Consider the following 15,852-nt stretch of genomic DNA (forward strand, 5'->3'; position numbering starts at 1 on the left):
GCTATAAGAGTCACCTTTGATAAGTGATTTGGTTTTTACATTTTGATAGAAGTATTCAAAATTTTTAAATAAAATAAAAATAAAAACAAATTAATTACATTAATTTAATTATTATATTGGAAACACGGTATGCCCACAGTGAAACAGATAATATTAAAAGCCTGTATGCCTGTTGGCTATACATGTAGCTGTACAAGAACCTTTAAACACCCTTTAGGGAAAATTTCTTAAACATTCCTTCCAAAAGGCTTCCCCAAATACTAGGGGGAAACATTTAGAAAGTCTCAAAGTTCTACTATCACCCAATCAGACGGTAGCAATGTAATTCATTCAGACACGAAGACATGGTTGCTGAAGTTTCAACAGAACATCAGAATAGGGAAGAAAGGTGATTTAACTGTCTTGTTACAATCGAGGTATGCAGAAGAGCATCTTTGAACACACGTTGAACCTTGAAGCAGATAGGCTAAGCAGTAGACAACCACACCACGTATCACATTTGTCTGTTAAAAAAAGCAAAGAAGGCCTACAGTTTGCACCGGCTAATGAAAACTGGGCGATAGAAGATTAAAAAACGTGGCCTGGTGATGAATGTTTAGTGATGCAACTTTCGAATGGTAGGGTCGAAATTTCATGTAGACAACATAAAAACATGCATCTATCCTTATTTGTCTCAGTGGTTGAGGCTGGTGTCATGGTGTCAGGGATATTTCCTTGGCACACTTTGACCCCTTGGTACCAACATCATTTCAGCCTTTCCCACAGGTTATTTGAACCTTACCAAACAGAATATATAGTTATTTTACAACACACATTTAAAAAAGCCACTCAGAAGAAAATCATTGTCTTGGTTTATTAATTAAATGACAAAGTTCTTTACAAGTAACACATCTTTCCATCGGTTTTGCTGTGACAGTTTTCTGCTGAGGAAAGATTTATTTGAAATGACACAAGACAGATTTAAAACACTAAAATCTGATTTACTTACAATATCACTGGTTAGGTGTACACAGTTATACGCTTACACCACTTGTCTTTCTAAGCACCAGCACTGCTATTCTACCCTGTTTCAGCAAGTGGAAGTATAAGAAAGCGATGTGAGGTGGATATTGATCAAGCACATTGTGCACACACCCACAAGAGGCCTAATCATACAAATAAGTGAATCCAAGGTGTGGGCAGGTTGGCCATGGAGGTTTTTAAAAAGCTAGCTTTCTCTAAGCAGCTTTACCTACTGCAACAGTCTAGCCTGCAACACGTTGCACAACCTTTTTGATTGCAGCAGAGTCAGCAAGCATTAATGTTTGCCAAGGTCCAAAGTACGTCAACGCTGTGATGTCACTGTCCACCTTTTTTTTTCTTCACACAATTCAGATCACTTCATTGGGATTCTTTTATTTTATTGATTCACGTGCAGTGATTTTTTTTATGTGTGAAATGTAACATGCTTTAAATGAATCAATGAGTCGCCTCAGTTTAGATTATCAGACGATTCTGTGCTGCCAACATGTTTTATGCAGTTTTTCAATCTCGTCCGACTCCGTGGGTCTCCTTCGGCCTGTCGATGCGGTAGACAAACTCTGCAGGCATGAAATAGCCCAGATACTCCACACTGTCAGGTGTAGTGTCTATGTAGTAGTGGCCACCTTCTCCGTGGTGACTGAAACAGTGGGTGTGTTCCACACGCAGGTCCAGGCCCTGCAAAGCAACCAGGCGGACATTACAAAGAAGCCTACTGAACAAAAACACCGTAATCAGGTAATAAAACTATAACCAGATCTTTTTATATTTCTGCATCACGCTGAGGTGTGAGTCTATTGGCTTTAACTTACAGGGTCTCTGGATACGAGCACCGACTGGCAGATGAGTGGAGAGCTGACCTCAAAGTGCTTGAGCCAGTTGTTGACGTCGTCGTTGGTGTTGAGGGGGCAGACTGAGAACTCTCTTGGCTGTTGACAGGCAAGGAAACAAATCAAAGCACGTGGCTGTGCCAGCAGCAGTCTGTAACATGCTCTGTGTCATGTCCACTATTTACCATGATGTGGATTTTAGCCTTCCCTTTCTGGATGATGAAGGTGCCTCCCAGGGCCAGACTTTTATCAGGGTAATGAGCTTCAAGGCACGTCCGCAAGGCCGTCACCAGACTGTGACTTCCTGTTCTCCTCTTTGCCTGAACCTCTATGACCTGCAGAGGCGCACGGGCGAAGACTACCAACTCAGCATGTTTAGGCACACAACTCTTGTTAATGTTTATTCTCTCATTAAATGGGGCTAAAGTTCACGCAAAACAACATCAGCAATTTTATTTACTTACAGATAATTATGTTTAAGTATAACTAGTTCATTATTTTCCAAAAGCCAAATCAGGATGAGAGTGCATTTTTAAAATATGACTGATCACCTTTCCAGGTTTCCCTTCGCAAGCGTACAGATTTCCCAGCAGCCCAAAGTTGCAGTCTGTGAACTTGTCGCTGTATTTTTCTAGCAGACACTGGTCGTCAGCTGGATTGATGGAGGAGAAGTAGCTGCTGTTCACTGCGGGCCTTCCCCCTGCCTCGGTCAGAACCAGAGGCATCAGCTGTGGACAAGAACATTCATTCCACTGACTGCTGCCGTACCAAACTGCCCTTTCAAGATTATAATGACAGCTAGTTTATACTGAGGTCATTTGCTGAGCGAAGCACTTTGAATTAGAAGGAAGGCAATTCACCTCTGCGTTCATTCCAACTATTCTATTGGGAGCAGCTGCTGCACCGAGGATGAAAGCGCCCGGAAGTTCCAGCTCCTTTGATACAGTGTTCATGTTGTATTCCTGACAGTAGAAGAAGATGCTGAATATGCTTTAGCAAAACCTTTCACTAAAGTTTCTCAATGCAATTCTTTTATTTTAAAAACTACCTTTTCCTTTCTGACCAGAGGCACCAGATATGGCACACCACCAACATCAGTGATGCGAGGGCTTCCACACAAGCCTGCAGGGAACAGGCGAAATTAAGAATCTTTCACGGTGTTTCTGATACGCAGTCTGCAAATGAAGCTCATCCCCACTCATATGCATGTTTTATGAAGTGTTTTAAATTGACCAAAATGCTTATGCATTCGTTTTTAATCACACTTGTGTTCTTGATAGGCTCCTACCTTTGACAGGAAACTGGAAGGGTTCTTTGGTGAGATCCGGACACTCCACAACACTCACTTGAACTTCAGCAAAGTTGGTTTCCAGTCCTGCTTGTAATACTGCAACCAAACACCTTCATTAGCGCCCAGTCACATGTACACACATGCACAACTTTGCGCTTATATATCAGAGCTTACTGCCACGCAGCTCTTCTAGATCTGGGGCGTGCAGCTGAACCTTCTCGGTTTTGCTGGTGTCTGCCATAGATCCACCTGAGAGTGAGCGCGCTGGGATACAGTTTAGAGGTGCAGGGAAAGTGGATAAGAAAAAGCGGACAGGACCAGGGATAACTTCAAACAAAGAGTAAATAAGAACAAGATGATAACCCTCCCCGGAAGTGTTTCCTCATCCAATTTAAAGACATTGGTTATTTCTTTCACTCAAAAAATCGAACAAAAATTGCCCATATTCGCCGTAATAATTAATAATTCCCTCTAGATAAAAAGGAAAGCATTATTATTGGCTTGGCTCTAGAAGTGGAGTCTTTGGGCTCGGGAAATCTCCCAACTCTATGAACTGCACAAGCAAATAGCCTAAGAGCTCATTAAATAATGCAGACCACGACAAGGACGATGAATGTGATTCACACATCAGGAGACACTTTACATTTGTCGCAAGTTGCTGAACAGACTGTGGATATATGTAGTGTATAAGTGGTGCACAGTCTCATACAGAAAACGAGCTGCTCGTGCTTCGCTGTCTGAACGGAACTAATACCATTATTACTGCTAATTGCAATATTAATATTAATAATTCTATCTCTGTGTGAGGCTCATTGTTATGTCGAGTTGATGCAGGAGCCATCAACCCACAAAAATAATCTTAGCTGGAGACAAAACCGGAAGTGGAAACACTGTAACATCTTGATTCTTTTAGTATCGTCTGCCTCCTCTTTGGCGTTTGGTCAGATGACCATCGTCACCTCGGTGACGTCTAAACACTTCCAGGTCGAATCGCATGTGGAGTGTTTTGCGTGTTTTGGTGAAGATTCTTGTATTTACGTGTTTCATGTCTAAGATTTTTCACGGATCCCTCGGTGAGTCCTACGATGGCGAAAGTGCGTCGGTCCACTGAGTGGACTGAATCCGACGCTGTTGCTGAAGTTGCTGCAGCGGATCCATCCGATTTTGTGCTGGAAAAGTTCCCCCCTGAATATGTGGACAGAATTTCGAGGTTTATAGCGTCTTCTTCTGTTCTCTGTTCGAGTCAGAACAGAGAGGATGGTGCAGCCGAAGGAGAGCCCACTGAAGCAGACAGGTGAGGAGTGGAGGTCACTCCGGCTCAGATACTCTGACAAATGTATCTAAATGTCTGTATTTTTCACAAACAGCACACACATACAGACCCCCCCCCCCACACACACACACACACACACTAAAGATAACCCCAAATTTCGTGAACGCAATATTAACATTGTATTTCATAAAAGAGCACTTAGATTTGTAGGTAATGAAAAGAAAAACTGATAGTCTTCCTTGCAATGATCCCATAACACGGTACAACAAGGTAAACAGTGTACTGTGTCATAAGATTGACATCAGTCTGCTACATAAATGCTCTGTATTGTAATGTAATAAAGGAAGAACGGTCAGGTATCCATCCATCCTCTGTACTCTTCTGCACCTTTCTCCTTGCCACAACACCACACATCCTTCCTCCTCATGGTCAGGGTGTTCCTGATTTTGTACACCACCTCCTCCAGTTTCACACATTATCCTGTACACGATACTGTACTCAAGTTCAGTAAACATATTTTCCAGTGCCTACTTTTCAGTGGGACACCTCCAGTTTTGCAGAATAAAAATAAAGTTTGATCGCTAGGGTCTGACCTCATTTCTCCAAACTAATATATCACATGTTAAATTGAGTATAAAAAATAAGTAAGCCCCTGTCCCAAAGGCCTACAGGTGGAGGGGCTGAAACAGATGTTGGTGATTGAGAAAAACCTCAACAATACCTTTTTAAAAGTTAAATACAGTCACTTTCCTGTGGTGCAGTTGAACTCCTGTGCGAGCATCAGAATGTGGAGTGAATGTGATTTAAGTGAGTTTGAAAGTGGCATAGTTGTTGGTGCTGAAGTCCAAGTATTTCACAAACTGCTGATCTATTAGGATTTTCCCCCAGAGCCATTGCTCTGGTTTACAGAGAATGATCCAAAAAAGAGAAAATATTGAAGCCAACAGTTACTCAATTACTTTTTACATCCAAGATATGCAGAATAGTATCTGTCTGCATTGTTCCATCCTGCTTTATATCAGCATCGAAGACGACTGAAGTGATGTAATGGTGTGGGGGATATTTTCTTGGCACACTTTAATCCTCTTGATGCCAACCAACCCTAAATTTGATGCCAGAGCGTGTCTGAGGATCGTTGCTGACTATGTCTCTATCGCCAAAGTCAAAGCCATCTTCTGATGTCTGCCATTGTCATATCATTTCAAACTGGTTAGTTGAGCACGACAATGAGTTCTTTGCACTCAAATTGCCTCTGTGGTCAGCAGATCTCAAAATCAATGTACACTTAACAAAGTAGCCGGTGATTTTAGACCCCCAAATCTGAGGATGTGCTTAGGACCAAATTCTAGAAAAATGGATTCGCACTTGAATGTGTTTAAAATATGTCTGTTTGTCTGTTGCCTCCAGGTCATGAAAATGTTTTGAAAACTGCAAAAACTCTTGAGCTTGACACACTGACCATGTAATTGCGTCTGCGCAGTGACTCAGCGGACAGCCTGTTCATCACTCAGAAGCCTGTACCTGAGGCCGTGAGGTCAGGAAGACGGAAGCGCCGCGGCCTACGATCAGGTCTCACGTCTCCCAGAGAGCGAGAGGAAAGTGAAGATGACAGTTCACCTTCGGCCTCCCTTCAAGACACCAGAAGTAAAAGGAAAAAAAAAGAGACAAAACTCAGAATGCCAAAGTACAGTTTCCCGTTCCTCAAAGACAAGATGCCGAAAGCCAAGGGCATTTTTTTAAGTGAAGTGCAAAACACGAGGCTACATGTAAGCATAAGCAACAGCAGCAGAGCACACGCTTGTTACAGCAAATGCCAGCAAATGTTGGAACTAAAGCCTTTTATTTGTTCCAGTATTCTTCAATGGGGGCTTTCTTTGATTGTATAAGAAAGCTGCAACAGAGCTATCAAACCGTAGAGGATCTGGAGTCAAATTTACCAGCAATTGACGTGAATGGAGAGTGCATATCTCCAATATCAGAGTAAGTCTTTAATGCTAGTTGAAATGTTGTTTTGTTACTGATTTCCTTAGTTGCCTTTAAAGCTTGTTTTTATGTTTTTACACTGTATTTCACTTCCTTTTATGCATTTGAATAATTTTTTTCTGTCTCATGTTGCTATTCTCACTACATCGTAGAACAGTAATATATATTGGAAACTGGTGAATAATGTAGCGAAAAAAAATGGCAAAGAAGGCAGGCTGTGTTTCAGATGCCTCAAAGTATCCACTTTTTCTTCTGGAACGTGTTCAAGCAACTCCAGAGTCTTGTCAAAAGAGGAATGGTGGGATGTTTTCCTCCTTATGTATTTAGACCATGAGAGACACAACTAGGATAATTCATAGCATATTAACAAAAATCGAAAAATGAATTATCGGACCATGAAGGTGAAGTTCTTGACATTCTCCATCCTCTTTGGCCTTCAGGGACTGATGCTTGTCTTTGTCAAGAACTTGAAAGTAAGTTGAGTCCTCAAAACCCATCGCATGTGATGAAACTGTCAGACGACATGAGGTCTACTCCAGAAAAGTGTTAATGAATGGCCTGTATTTGTATAGCGCTTTTACTAGTCCCTAAGGACCCCAAAGCGCTTTACACAACCTGTCATCCACCCATTCACACACACATTCACACACTGGTGATGGCAAGCTACATTGTAGCCACAGCCACCCTGGCACACTGACACACAGAGGCGAGGCTGCCGGACACTGGCGCCACCGGGCCACCAGAAAGTGCTACCAGGAAAATGTCACCAAAATGTGGGAGCTATAAGACACAAATTTTGTGCACAATGATTTTCTTCCCACATAAATTTGCCTAACATCTGCTGTCACAGCCACGTAAAGCTCAGGTCTCAAATCTGTCAAAATGTGAGCCAATTTGTACAAGCACCAATGCAGAACTGAGGCAAAAGAGGTGCGTGTGAATTAGCCAATAGTAAGAAGAGAGCTGTGTGGACTAAGACACGAGGAGTGGACATTAGAGCAGTGGGACTCTGAGAGAGGGTGAAATCTGTCACCAGAGTGTAAAGTTGAATGTGGAATCTGCCATTTTGCTTTGTTTACATCCTTTGAGTGGCATTTCTTCAAAAAAGAAACCTTCATTGAACAGATGTATTCAAACATATTACTGACACGTTTTACCAATTTATCAGCTGCATGTAAAGTACTTTGAAATACACTAAACTAAGCATATTAAAGGCATTAAGAAATACAGCTGAAATGTTTGGTAATTCAACAACTTCCTTTCTTCTATCTCAGGGGAGAAGAAGAAAATGTAGGAGACGAGGACATGAAAGTGGTGGTAAGCAGGCTCTTGATACTATAATGAGCACTTTATGAGCGTGTACAGGCCCTAAGTTGTGTGTCATTTGACAGGCAAAGAAGCATTTTGTGATACCATCAAAAAGGAGACACTCACAGTCCTGGTACAGCGAGAAGAAGAGAAATAGTAAAGGAAAACAGTGGAGGGAAGGACTTACTGGTGATAAAATGCCATCAGGAGGATGGGGGGTTGTGTTACATAAAATACCAGCTAAGAAACCCTCATTGAGAGCTGCACAGTCTTCAGATTTGGAGAGCTCGGATGATGAAGATCCTTCTTGTAGCATTCTGAGAGAGAAGAGGACGAATAATAAACAGCTCACACCCCAAAGCGTCCGCACTCAAACCGTAACTCTAAAGACAAACAGTAAAAAGAGAGATAGCTCTGAGGGAAAAGAAATGGAGGATGAGCTGAGTGACAGCAGTCCCCCACAAAGTCCAAAGGAATGCATGCAAAAGTGCAGAGTTTCAAACAAAGAGGAGCTATCCCAGGAAGGGCGGGGAGACAGTGAGCCTGCAGACCAAAGTTTCTTCCAGAGTGACACCAATAATGTTGCTACATGCAGTGAAACCAAAGTGAAGAAGAAGCAAAATCACAGAGAACATAATGAAAGTGCAGAAGAAGCTGATAATGAAAGTCAGCAGGAGGTGGAGGTTCAGTATGCTGCACTGACTGTGAATGAGGAAATCACTGAGGTGGAGGAAAGTCCTCATCTGTCACAGACCATCAGCGAGCTGGAGCTTAATAAAAAAAATAGGATGGAGGAGAGTGACATCTCTGATTCAGAACAGAGGAAGAAGAAAAAGGACAACCAAGAAAACAAAAATACAGAAGAAGAAAAGAGCCAGGACGAGCTGGAGGATCAGCACAGTGCATCATCTTTGAATGAGGAAATCACTGAAGTGGAAGAGACTCAACATCTGTCACAGACTGTTAATGAGCTGGATCTTAATGCAAAAATCGGTTTGGAGGACAGTGACGTTCCTGATTCACAACAGAAGAAGGTGAAAGAGGACAACAAAGAAATGAAAAATGCAGAAGAGGAAAAGAGCCAGAGTCAGGACGAGCTGCAGGATCAGCGCGATGCCGCATCTGTGAATGACAAAATCACTGAGGTGGAGGAGGAGACTCCCTGTTTGTCACAGGTCACCAGCGTGCTTGATGTTACCGGAAAAACTGTGATGGAGGACAGTGACATGACTGATACACAACAGAAAAAGAAGAAGAAGAAAAAGAAGAAGGTGAAAGAGGACAACAACAAAAACAAAAATGCAGAAGAAGAACAGAGCCTGAGTCAGGATGAGCTGGAGGTTCAGGATGCTGCAGCATCTGCGAATGAGGAAATCATTGAGGAGGAGAGTGACATTCCTCATTCACAACAGAAGAAGAAAAAGAAGAAAAGAAAGAAGTCACCTGAAGAACACGAAAAGGAGAAGATGAAAAAGAAAACGTTTGAAAGCAATGATGGTGAGGAGGAAGATGTCAAGCAGTCAAAGTGCAACACCGCTGCTGAATCTCTTCACGATGATGTGGAGATACCAACAAAGAAGAAGAAAAAGAAAAAAGGAACAGAGAAAAAGAAAGAGTTTAAAGATGAAGGTGAAGGTTTCAGAAATACTGAAGCTTTTCAGGAAAACCTTGAGAAAACTTTGGAATCCAGTTGTGCGAAAAGAAAAAAGCACAAAAAGTCATCTCAAAGAGATGAATCTAACACTCCCAAAGATGAAGAAAATCCACAGAAAACAGATGAGATTGAAGACAATGATGCTAGTCTACTGATGACCAAGAAGAAGAAGAAAATGAAAGAAATGTCAAGCATGGAGGGCTCCAATGACACTGTGGCACAAAATTCTGATCTGTTGTCTGTGCAGCGGAAAAAAAAGAAGAGGAAATCTTTCTTCCTCTGTGCTGATGTCGAGGGAAAAGCTGCGCATTCAGAGGAAGAAAAACATTGTCCTTTGCGATCTGTGGCTCCTGAAATGCCAGGCGTCAGCACCGGCAGTCCTGCTGAATCAGCAGAAATCACTGTAAGTTTGGATGAATCTAATGACAGAGTCAGGAAAAAGAAGAAGAGGAAAATGTTAACTGAACAAGAGAGTGTGGAAAAAGATCTGGAACCAGATTTTGAGGAACTTGAGGAGGCCCTGTCTGACACAGGGCTGAAGAAGAAGAAAAAGAAACATAAGAGGAACGAAACCAAGTCAGCAACCTCTGTGAAAGGATCAGAAAATGCTGATACAAGATGCTCTGATGAGGCTGTGGTGTTAAAAAAGAAGAGGGAAAAAAATACCCAAGAAACTCCAGCAGCTGCAAGTGAAGAAACTGAATCAGAAAGTCTGTTTGAACATGCTTCGCCATCTTTAGATACACCTGGAAAAGAGAGCAAAAAGAAGACAAAAGGGAAATCTGCTCATAATGTTTCACTATGGCGTAAAGAACAATCTTATGAACGTTTAATCACATCCAAAGAAGGGCGTAAAACTGACATGAAAGAGCGAAAACGAACAGCTGATTGCAGTTTCACCACACAGTTGTCAAAGACTTCTGTGCTGCCCTCTCCACACAGCATCAAGAAAAACAAGCCAAAAAAGCTCAAGCGCACCCTTCATAATCCCAGTGGGGACTTTCTTACACACAGTCAGTACCAGTAAAATAACTCTCATCCGTCACTGGGACACAAACACCCATCAGTGTTTTTACAGTGTAACTGCTGAGTGACTTTTTACCATTTTATTTTGTGTCAAAACATTTTATTATAATGGCTCTGTGAGCTTTTTAATGGCGAAAAGCATGTCATCAAAACAAACCATGATGGATGATTTTAATACTTTTTTTTCACAATAAAAGTTTCTGAATACTAAAGTCATTATTCATTTAATAAGTAATTATTTCAAAGAAATGTATTTTTAGCTATGCAAGTTAATACCGCATTGAATATATATCAACAATCTGCTTGGGAGTTTGCTGTTTGGAGTTTTAATTTGACCTCAATACCATCTAACCCAGCGGTCCCCAACCCCCGGGACTCGGACCAGTACCGGTCCGTGAGTCGTTTGGTACCGGACCGCGGGAGTTGAGGCTCAGGTGTGAAATGTATGGTTTTCAGGGTTTTTATCGGTTTTCAGTGTTATTTTGTTATCGTTTTTATTGTTAACTCTGTTTTCCTGGGTCTTTTCACGTGTGTTATGATTAAATCTTTTTTTCGGTACCGGTACTGGTTTTATTTTGTTGTATTTAAAGCTTAAAGGCCGGTCCGTGAAAATATTGTCGGGCATAAACCGGTCCGTGGCGCAAAAAAGGTTGGAGACCGCTGATCTAACCTGATGAAATGATAAATTGTTTAGTTTTTTCATGACTGGGTTTTTAACTTTACTCTGTGACAGTCTGTGTAGTTTACAGTATTATCTCACTGTTTGATCCGTGTTTTTATGCTTAAGTAATTTAAGCTTCTCCAGCTCCATAGTCAACATCCATTGTCCAGTATATCCACTATCTGCTGCACATGTCCAAACCATCTCATTCTTGCGTCTCCAGCAAGGATGCTGCTGCCGTCATCACTTCTTCTTGATACTTGAATGGTACTCATGCCCATTGGTCAGTGGTTGTTGATCAATGGTCATGAGAATTTGCATGTTAATGATCAAGGAACTGACTTCCCAGCCCATTGTTCCTTTAGTGGTGCTAGTTTCAGTTATTATGCAAAAGTACTGTTTATAAGATTGGGGAAATGTGTGATCAGCTGAGTCTAAAGAAGTGACCTGGATACATTTCTCCCACTGAAACCGCTGCGTCCAGATGAACAGGATCCTCTTTTGGGGGTTCTATGTAAGATGTAGTCCACCTGTGTGCACTTCCTTCAATTCCCTCCATGGATCACCCTATGTTCCTCTCTCTTGTTGAAGTACTTATTATAGAGTAAGTACTTAAACAATTATTGAATGAATGTGCTTGTTTTGTTCCGTGACCCATTCATTCATTACTCAAAGCTTTCCAACCAAGTTCTCTTTGGTGACATCTGGTGTCCAAAAATATGTTGAGCAGCTTGAATTTACAACTTGATATGAACTGCTTCACCATGATTGCCACTCTACAGAGTTAAATTGACAGCTTCTCTTTAATATCACGTGACTGTTCTGTGTGATGTTGGGCCGTTGTGGTGCTTTGAACATATATTTTTGGGGCGAAAAAGATGATTTTGTGTCTTTTGATTAATAAATGATTTTAAGAAATAAACCTTTGTTGTTTGAACATGTGCCCCAGAATACCTGAAAAACATTTTTGCAAAAAACATCCAATGCAGTAAGGCACAAGATGCAAAAAGAAATGTTAACAGTTCCACTGTAACTTTTCCTGAGGAAGACTGACTGTGGAGCAGAGCCAAGCAACTGTGTCATCACAGATGAAGAAGATAAGGTCCAAACGAAGAAATTGAGTAACAGCGCAAAGTGAATAAAATTTAAAAAGTACAGGTAAAAATTAAAGCTTTAAATACAATCAAGTATGATATTACAAATTTAGATATATTTTACTTCATGCTAATACTTACACTTGGTACATCATCCTACAACACCATTGCTTCTTGAAGAAAAAATAAAGCTGGCTTTTTACAGTCCACTGGAAATAAAAACGTCAAACGTGTAAGCTATAAGACCGAAGAAGACATGTTTACAGTTTCAGAGTAACTGACTGTGGAGAGGAGCCTAGAAATGAAGAACAGTTACTTTAGAACTGTAAACATGTCTTCTTTGATATTTTGACTTACTACATTTGATGCTTTTGTAAAAGAATGAATTGGTTTATTTTCCTAGTAGTTTTCCTTATTTTCCCTTAGGCTCTCGGAGAAGGCGGATGCATCTTTCACCCTCTCCCTCCCTTATCTTCCCTGCTGCTGCTTCTTTGTCTAGTCTTGTCTAACTCTAACCCTCAAAGAGTCTCTCAGTCTTGTTCTCTAAAACCTAAAGAATTATGGATTTGGTCAACTGGTCCCATAACGAAATTGACACCTTCCTGGGCTTGGGAGAGCCCAATTGTCCCGCGAAGACGTTTGCTGCTGGATACTCGATGGTCGGTTGCGTTGTGTGTCTGGCAATACTCTCGATGGAGGACATTGAACGACATCTACCAATTCTGAACCATGATAACAGAGTTCTGGCTGATTGGAGCTGGCTTGGACCTGGCTTTGAAGAACAAGAAGCAGCTACAGCTGTTCAAAATCCCACAAGGCTGGCCAACATGATAGACGATGGGCAGGGCTGTGAGTAAGACTGTGTTATTGAACGCAATATGGATAAGATCTTGGAGAAGCTCATGGCTCTGCAATATGAATAACACCTTGGAGAAGAAGAACAGGAATTGAGAGAATTGGTGACCAGTGACAGACATTAGACCAACTGTAAAAATTGGATGCAGTTGTTTGCACGAAACCCAAACATTCACCATCTTCACTCATGCGGCTGTCCCACTGGTGCCAGCTGAAGGCCTGCCAAGGTCGAACCTGTCTGGAACTACAAAAATTCTCCATGATAAACAGGACTGATGTGAGAACTTTTTGTCCCTCCTTCAAGGCCATCTGGGTCCACTGGAGACTGTTGACCTTCGCTTAACTGGCCGTGGTGACATTTCTCTCAGCTGAACACGGGATACACACACACACGTACACTGATACGTACTATCACCCTCCCTCCCCCAAATCCAACGCCTACTCCCATGCTCACCTCCCATCCGATGTGGACAGCGGATCAGCTGGAGGCGCAATCGAAGATTGCAGCGGTGCCAGACCCAGCTGTACACACTGGAATATTCTCCCATGTTGCTTCTCTGCGTTTTATTGTGCTATGGTGTGTTGATATCTGTCCACTCCTGGATTATCCTTTTGTGTTACACATTTGAATGGTTTTTTTTCCCTTGCTACCTAGCCTGACCCTTGTCCCCAATGTGATGTTTGTGTATTGTATGTACGGTCGACAAGGTCTGTCATCTCAGTTGTGGGCAACTGCAACTGACAAATAAAGGCTATCTCATCATCTCATCATTCTTTAGGAAACATTTGTTAAACTGTCAACATTGTTTGTATCAATGCATGAAAATGATCCAAGTCAATGTATTACTGTGAAGTAAAATATAATACATTTGATTTTGTAATGTCATACTTGATTGTATTTTAACATCACATTGGCACTTATTTTTACTGTTTAATTTGATTTTATTTGAGCCATTGTTCGAGTTTTTCTGTTCAGAACTCTTTATGTAATGTCTTTTTTGGGTTCATCAGCAACAGGTGTGTTATTATCAGCAGGTGTGGCTGACTCCGGAGTGGGAACCTCTGCTGGGCCTTACACCGCACAAAGATGAGAACAGAAACAGAAAAAAATATTCTGCCAATGAGGAGAGAGAGACCAAGACTAAGTATATAAGAGAATGAAAAGAAAGTGACAAAAAATAAAATAAAACCCAGCTCCTTGTAAAAAAAAATAAATAAATTACTCAAAAAATGCTCAACAGGGAAAGAAATATCAAACAAAACCTCAAATTGAAGAAATTGAGGTTCAAATACAATTAAGTATGACACTGTAACAAAAATATTTTACTTAATGGTAGCATGTTAACTTCAGTCATTGTCATTCATTGGTACAGTATTGACAGTTTAATATATTATTAATATTTTTTGGGGAAAAAAAACTACGGAAATACTGACTGAAGTGAAGCCTAGCAACTGTTTGTTTTAATTCTTTTGCCCACATATACATGTATACATAGATATGTTTTATATTGTAAATTATAAGGGTAGGCACCCTTTGCTTTGTTGACAGCGCTGCAAACTTTGCCTTCTTTCAATAAGCTTCATGGTGTAGTCACCTGAAATGGTTTTCACTTCACAGGTGTGTCTTGTCAGGGTTCATTTGTGGAATTTCTTGCCTTCTTAACGGGGTTGGGACCATCAGTTGTGCAGAAGTGAGGACTCTCAGTTATGTACCAACCAACTGTTAGAATTCATATTATGACAAGAACCAATCAGCAAAGTACAGAGAAACAATAGTCCATCATTATTTTAAGAACTAAAGATCAGTCAGTCTGAAAAATTGCTAAAACTTTGAATGCGTCTCCATGTGTAGCTGCAAATACCATCAAGCACTATGATGAAACTGGCTCAAATGAGGACCACTCCAGAAAAGGAAGACCAAGAGTCAGCTCTGGGGCTGAGGATAAATTCATCCGAGTCACTAGCCTCAGAAATTGCAAGTTAACAGCACCTCAGAGCCCAGATAAATGCCACACAGAGTTTCAGTACCAGACACATCTCTACACCAAATGTTCAGAGAAGACTGCGCAAATCAGGCCTTTATGGTCAAATAGCTACTAAGGAAAAGCAAGCAGAGGAGATTTGTTTGGGCCAAGAAACACAAGGAATGGACATTAGACCAGTGGAAATCTTTGCTTTGGTCTAATGAGTCCAAATCTGAGCTTTGTCTTTGTGCCACGCAGAAAAGCTGCTCGTCAAAGTTTATACCACCTGTTGCCTGGTGAGAAGCTGATTGGAGTAAGTATGCTGACAGACATCCCACTCAGAACAGCAAAGCCAGAAAAAAGTGACTATTGGTTCAAAGAAGTGCAAGAGTTGCTGCTCCATGTGTGTGGTTAAAGGATTTCCAACCACGTAAAAAAATAAAATAAACATTTCCTGAAATTGTTTTTAAATTTACCCTTTTCAATCAATTATCTTCCCAGTGGTGTGAAAAGTGCAAATGCGTTGCTTTGTTACGATTTTTACCTCAAATACTTTTCTGGTGTAATCCTTTGTCAGTTTAAGATCGCTCCTGACTCGAGCCAACTATTTCTTTCTCTTCTCGTGATCAGTGGGAAAAATATGCATGTCTTCTGAGCAATTTGAGTATCCACATGCAGCACAGCAAACCAGTGAGGGCTGTGGTTTGCCATTTCATTTTAATATGACCTGCCTGACAAAGTGGAGTAGACCAAAAGATCCTCAAAAGCCAGACATCATGCCGTGATGTCATCACATTAATTTGTTAATTAAACAAATTAACTGAGATTATCAGTCCGGAAAAGGTTATAAAGCCTTTTATAATAAAAAAAAAGAAGCTTTGGACCCCCCTCCC

At 41.1% G+C, this 15,852-nt stretch overlaps 2 protein-coding genes across 3 annotated transcripts; one reads left to right on the plus strand and one right to left on the minus strand.

Moving 5' to 3' along the window:
* Positions 1–89: 89 nt before the first annotated feature.
* On the minus strand, positions 90–3,485 carry bkgd (beta-keto-L-gulonate decarboxylase). The gene is made up of 8 exons (XM_085173881.1): positions 3,316–3,485; positions 3,139–3,237; positions 2,899–2,972; positions 2,711–2,812; positions 2,402–2,578; positions 2,036–2,185; positions 1,833–1,949; positions 90–1,698 (listed from the first exon to the last, which is right to left on the minus strand). The coding sequence occupies exons 1-8, from the start codon at positions 3,380–3,382 to the stop codon at positions 1,525–1,527; spliced, it is 960 nt and encodes a 319-aa protein (XP_085030007.1). The 5' UTR covers positions 3,383–3,485; the 3' UTR covers positions 90–1,524.
* A 589-nt stretch (positions 3,486–4,074) lies between these two features.
* Positions 4,075–15,745, plus strand: LOC146509629 (uncharacterized). 2 transcript variants are annotated; one of them, XM_085173878.1, is made up of 5 exons: positions 4,075–4,435; positions 5,895–6,180; positions 6,267–6,394; positions 7,672–7,714; positions 7,789–15,745. In XM_085173878.1, exons 1-5 carry the CDS (start codon positions 4,227–4,229, stop codon positions 10,384–10,386), a joined length of 3,264 nt encoding a protein of 1,087 aa, XP_085030004.1. In that variant the 5' UTR covers positions 4,075–4,226; the 3' UTR covers positions 10,387–15,745. The 2 variants fall into 2 exon arrangements, with proteins under 2 accessions (XP_085030004.1, XP_085030005.1); XM_085173879.1 differs by having other exon boundaries at positions 4,332–4,435; positions 5,822–6,180.
* The last annotated feature ends 107 nt before the right edge of the window (positions 15,746–15,852 follow it).

This window comes from Neolamprologus multifasciatus, chromosome 10, assembly GCF_963576455.1.
Source record: "Neolamprologus multifasciatus chromosome 10, fNeoMul1.2, whole genome shotgun sequence".
NCBI lineage: Eukaryota > Metazoa > Chordata > Actinopteri > Cichliformes > Cichlidae > Neolamprologus > Neolamprologus multifasciatus.

Excerpts from the sequence above, each read along its gene's own strand:
- bkgd (XM_085173881.1), bottom strand. The coding sequence starts at position 3,382 with ATGGCAGACACCAGCAAAACCGAGAAGGTTCAGCTGCACGCCCCAGAT. Across the intron at positions 2,973-3,138 it reads CTTCCAGTTTCCTGTCAAAG|GCTTGTGTGGAAGCCCTCGC; the intron begins GTAGGAGCCTAT and ends TGTTCCCTGCAG. Across the intron at positions 2,186-2,401 it reads GCGAAGGGAAACCTGGAAAG|GTCATAGAGGTTCAGGCAAA; the intron begins GTGATCAGTCAT and ends GCGCCTCTGCAG.
- LOC146509629 (XM_085173878.1), top strand. The coding sequence starts at position 4,227 with ATGGCGAAAGTGCGTCGGTCCACTGAGTGGACTGAATCCGACGCTGTT. Across the intron at positions 6,181-6,266 it reads TGCAAAACACGAGGCTACAT|TATTCTTCAATGGGGGCTTT; the intron begins GTAAGCATAAGC and ends TATTTGTTCCAG. Across the intron at positions 6,395-7,671 it reads TGCATATCTCCAATATCAGA|GGGAGAAGAAGAAAATGTAG; the intron begins GTAAGTCTTTAA and ends CTTCTATCTCAG.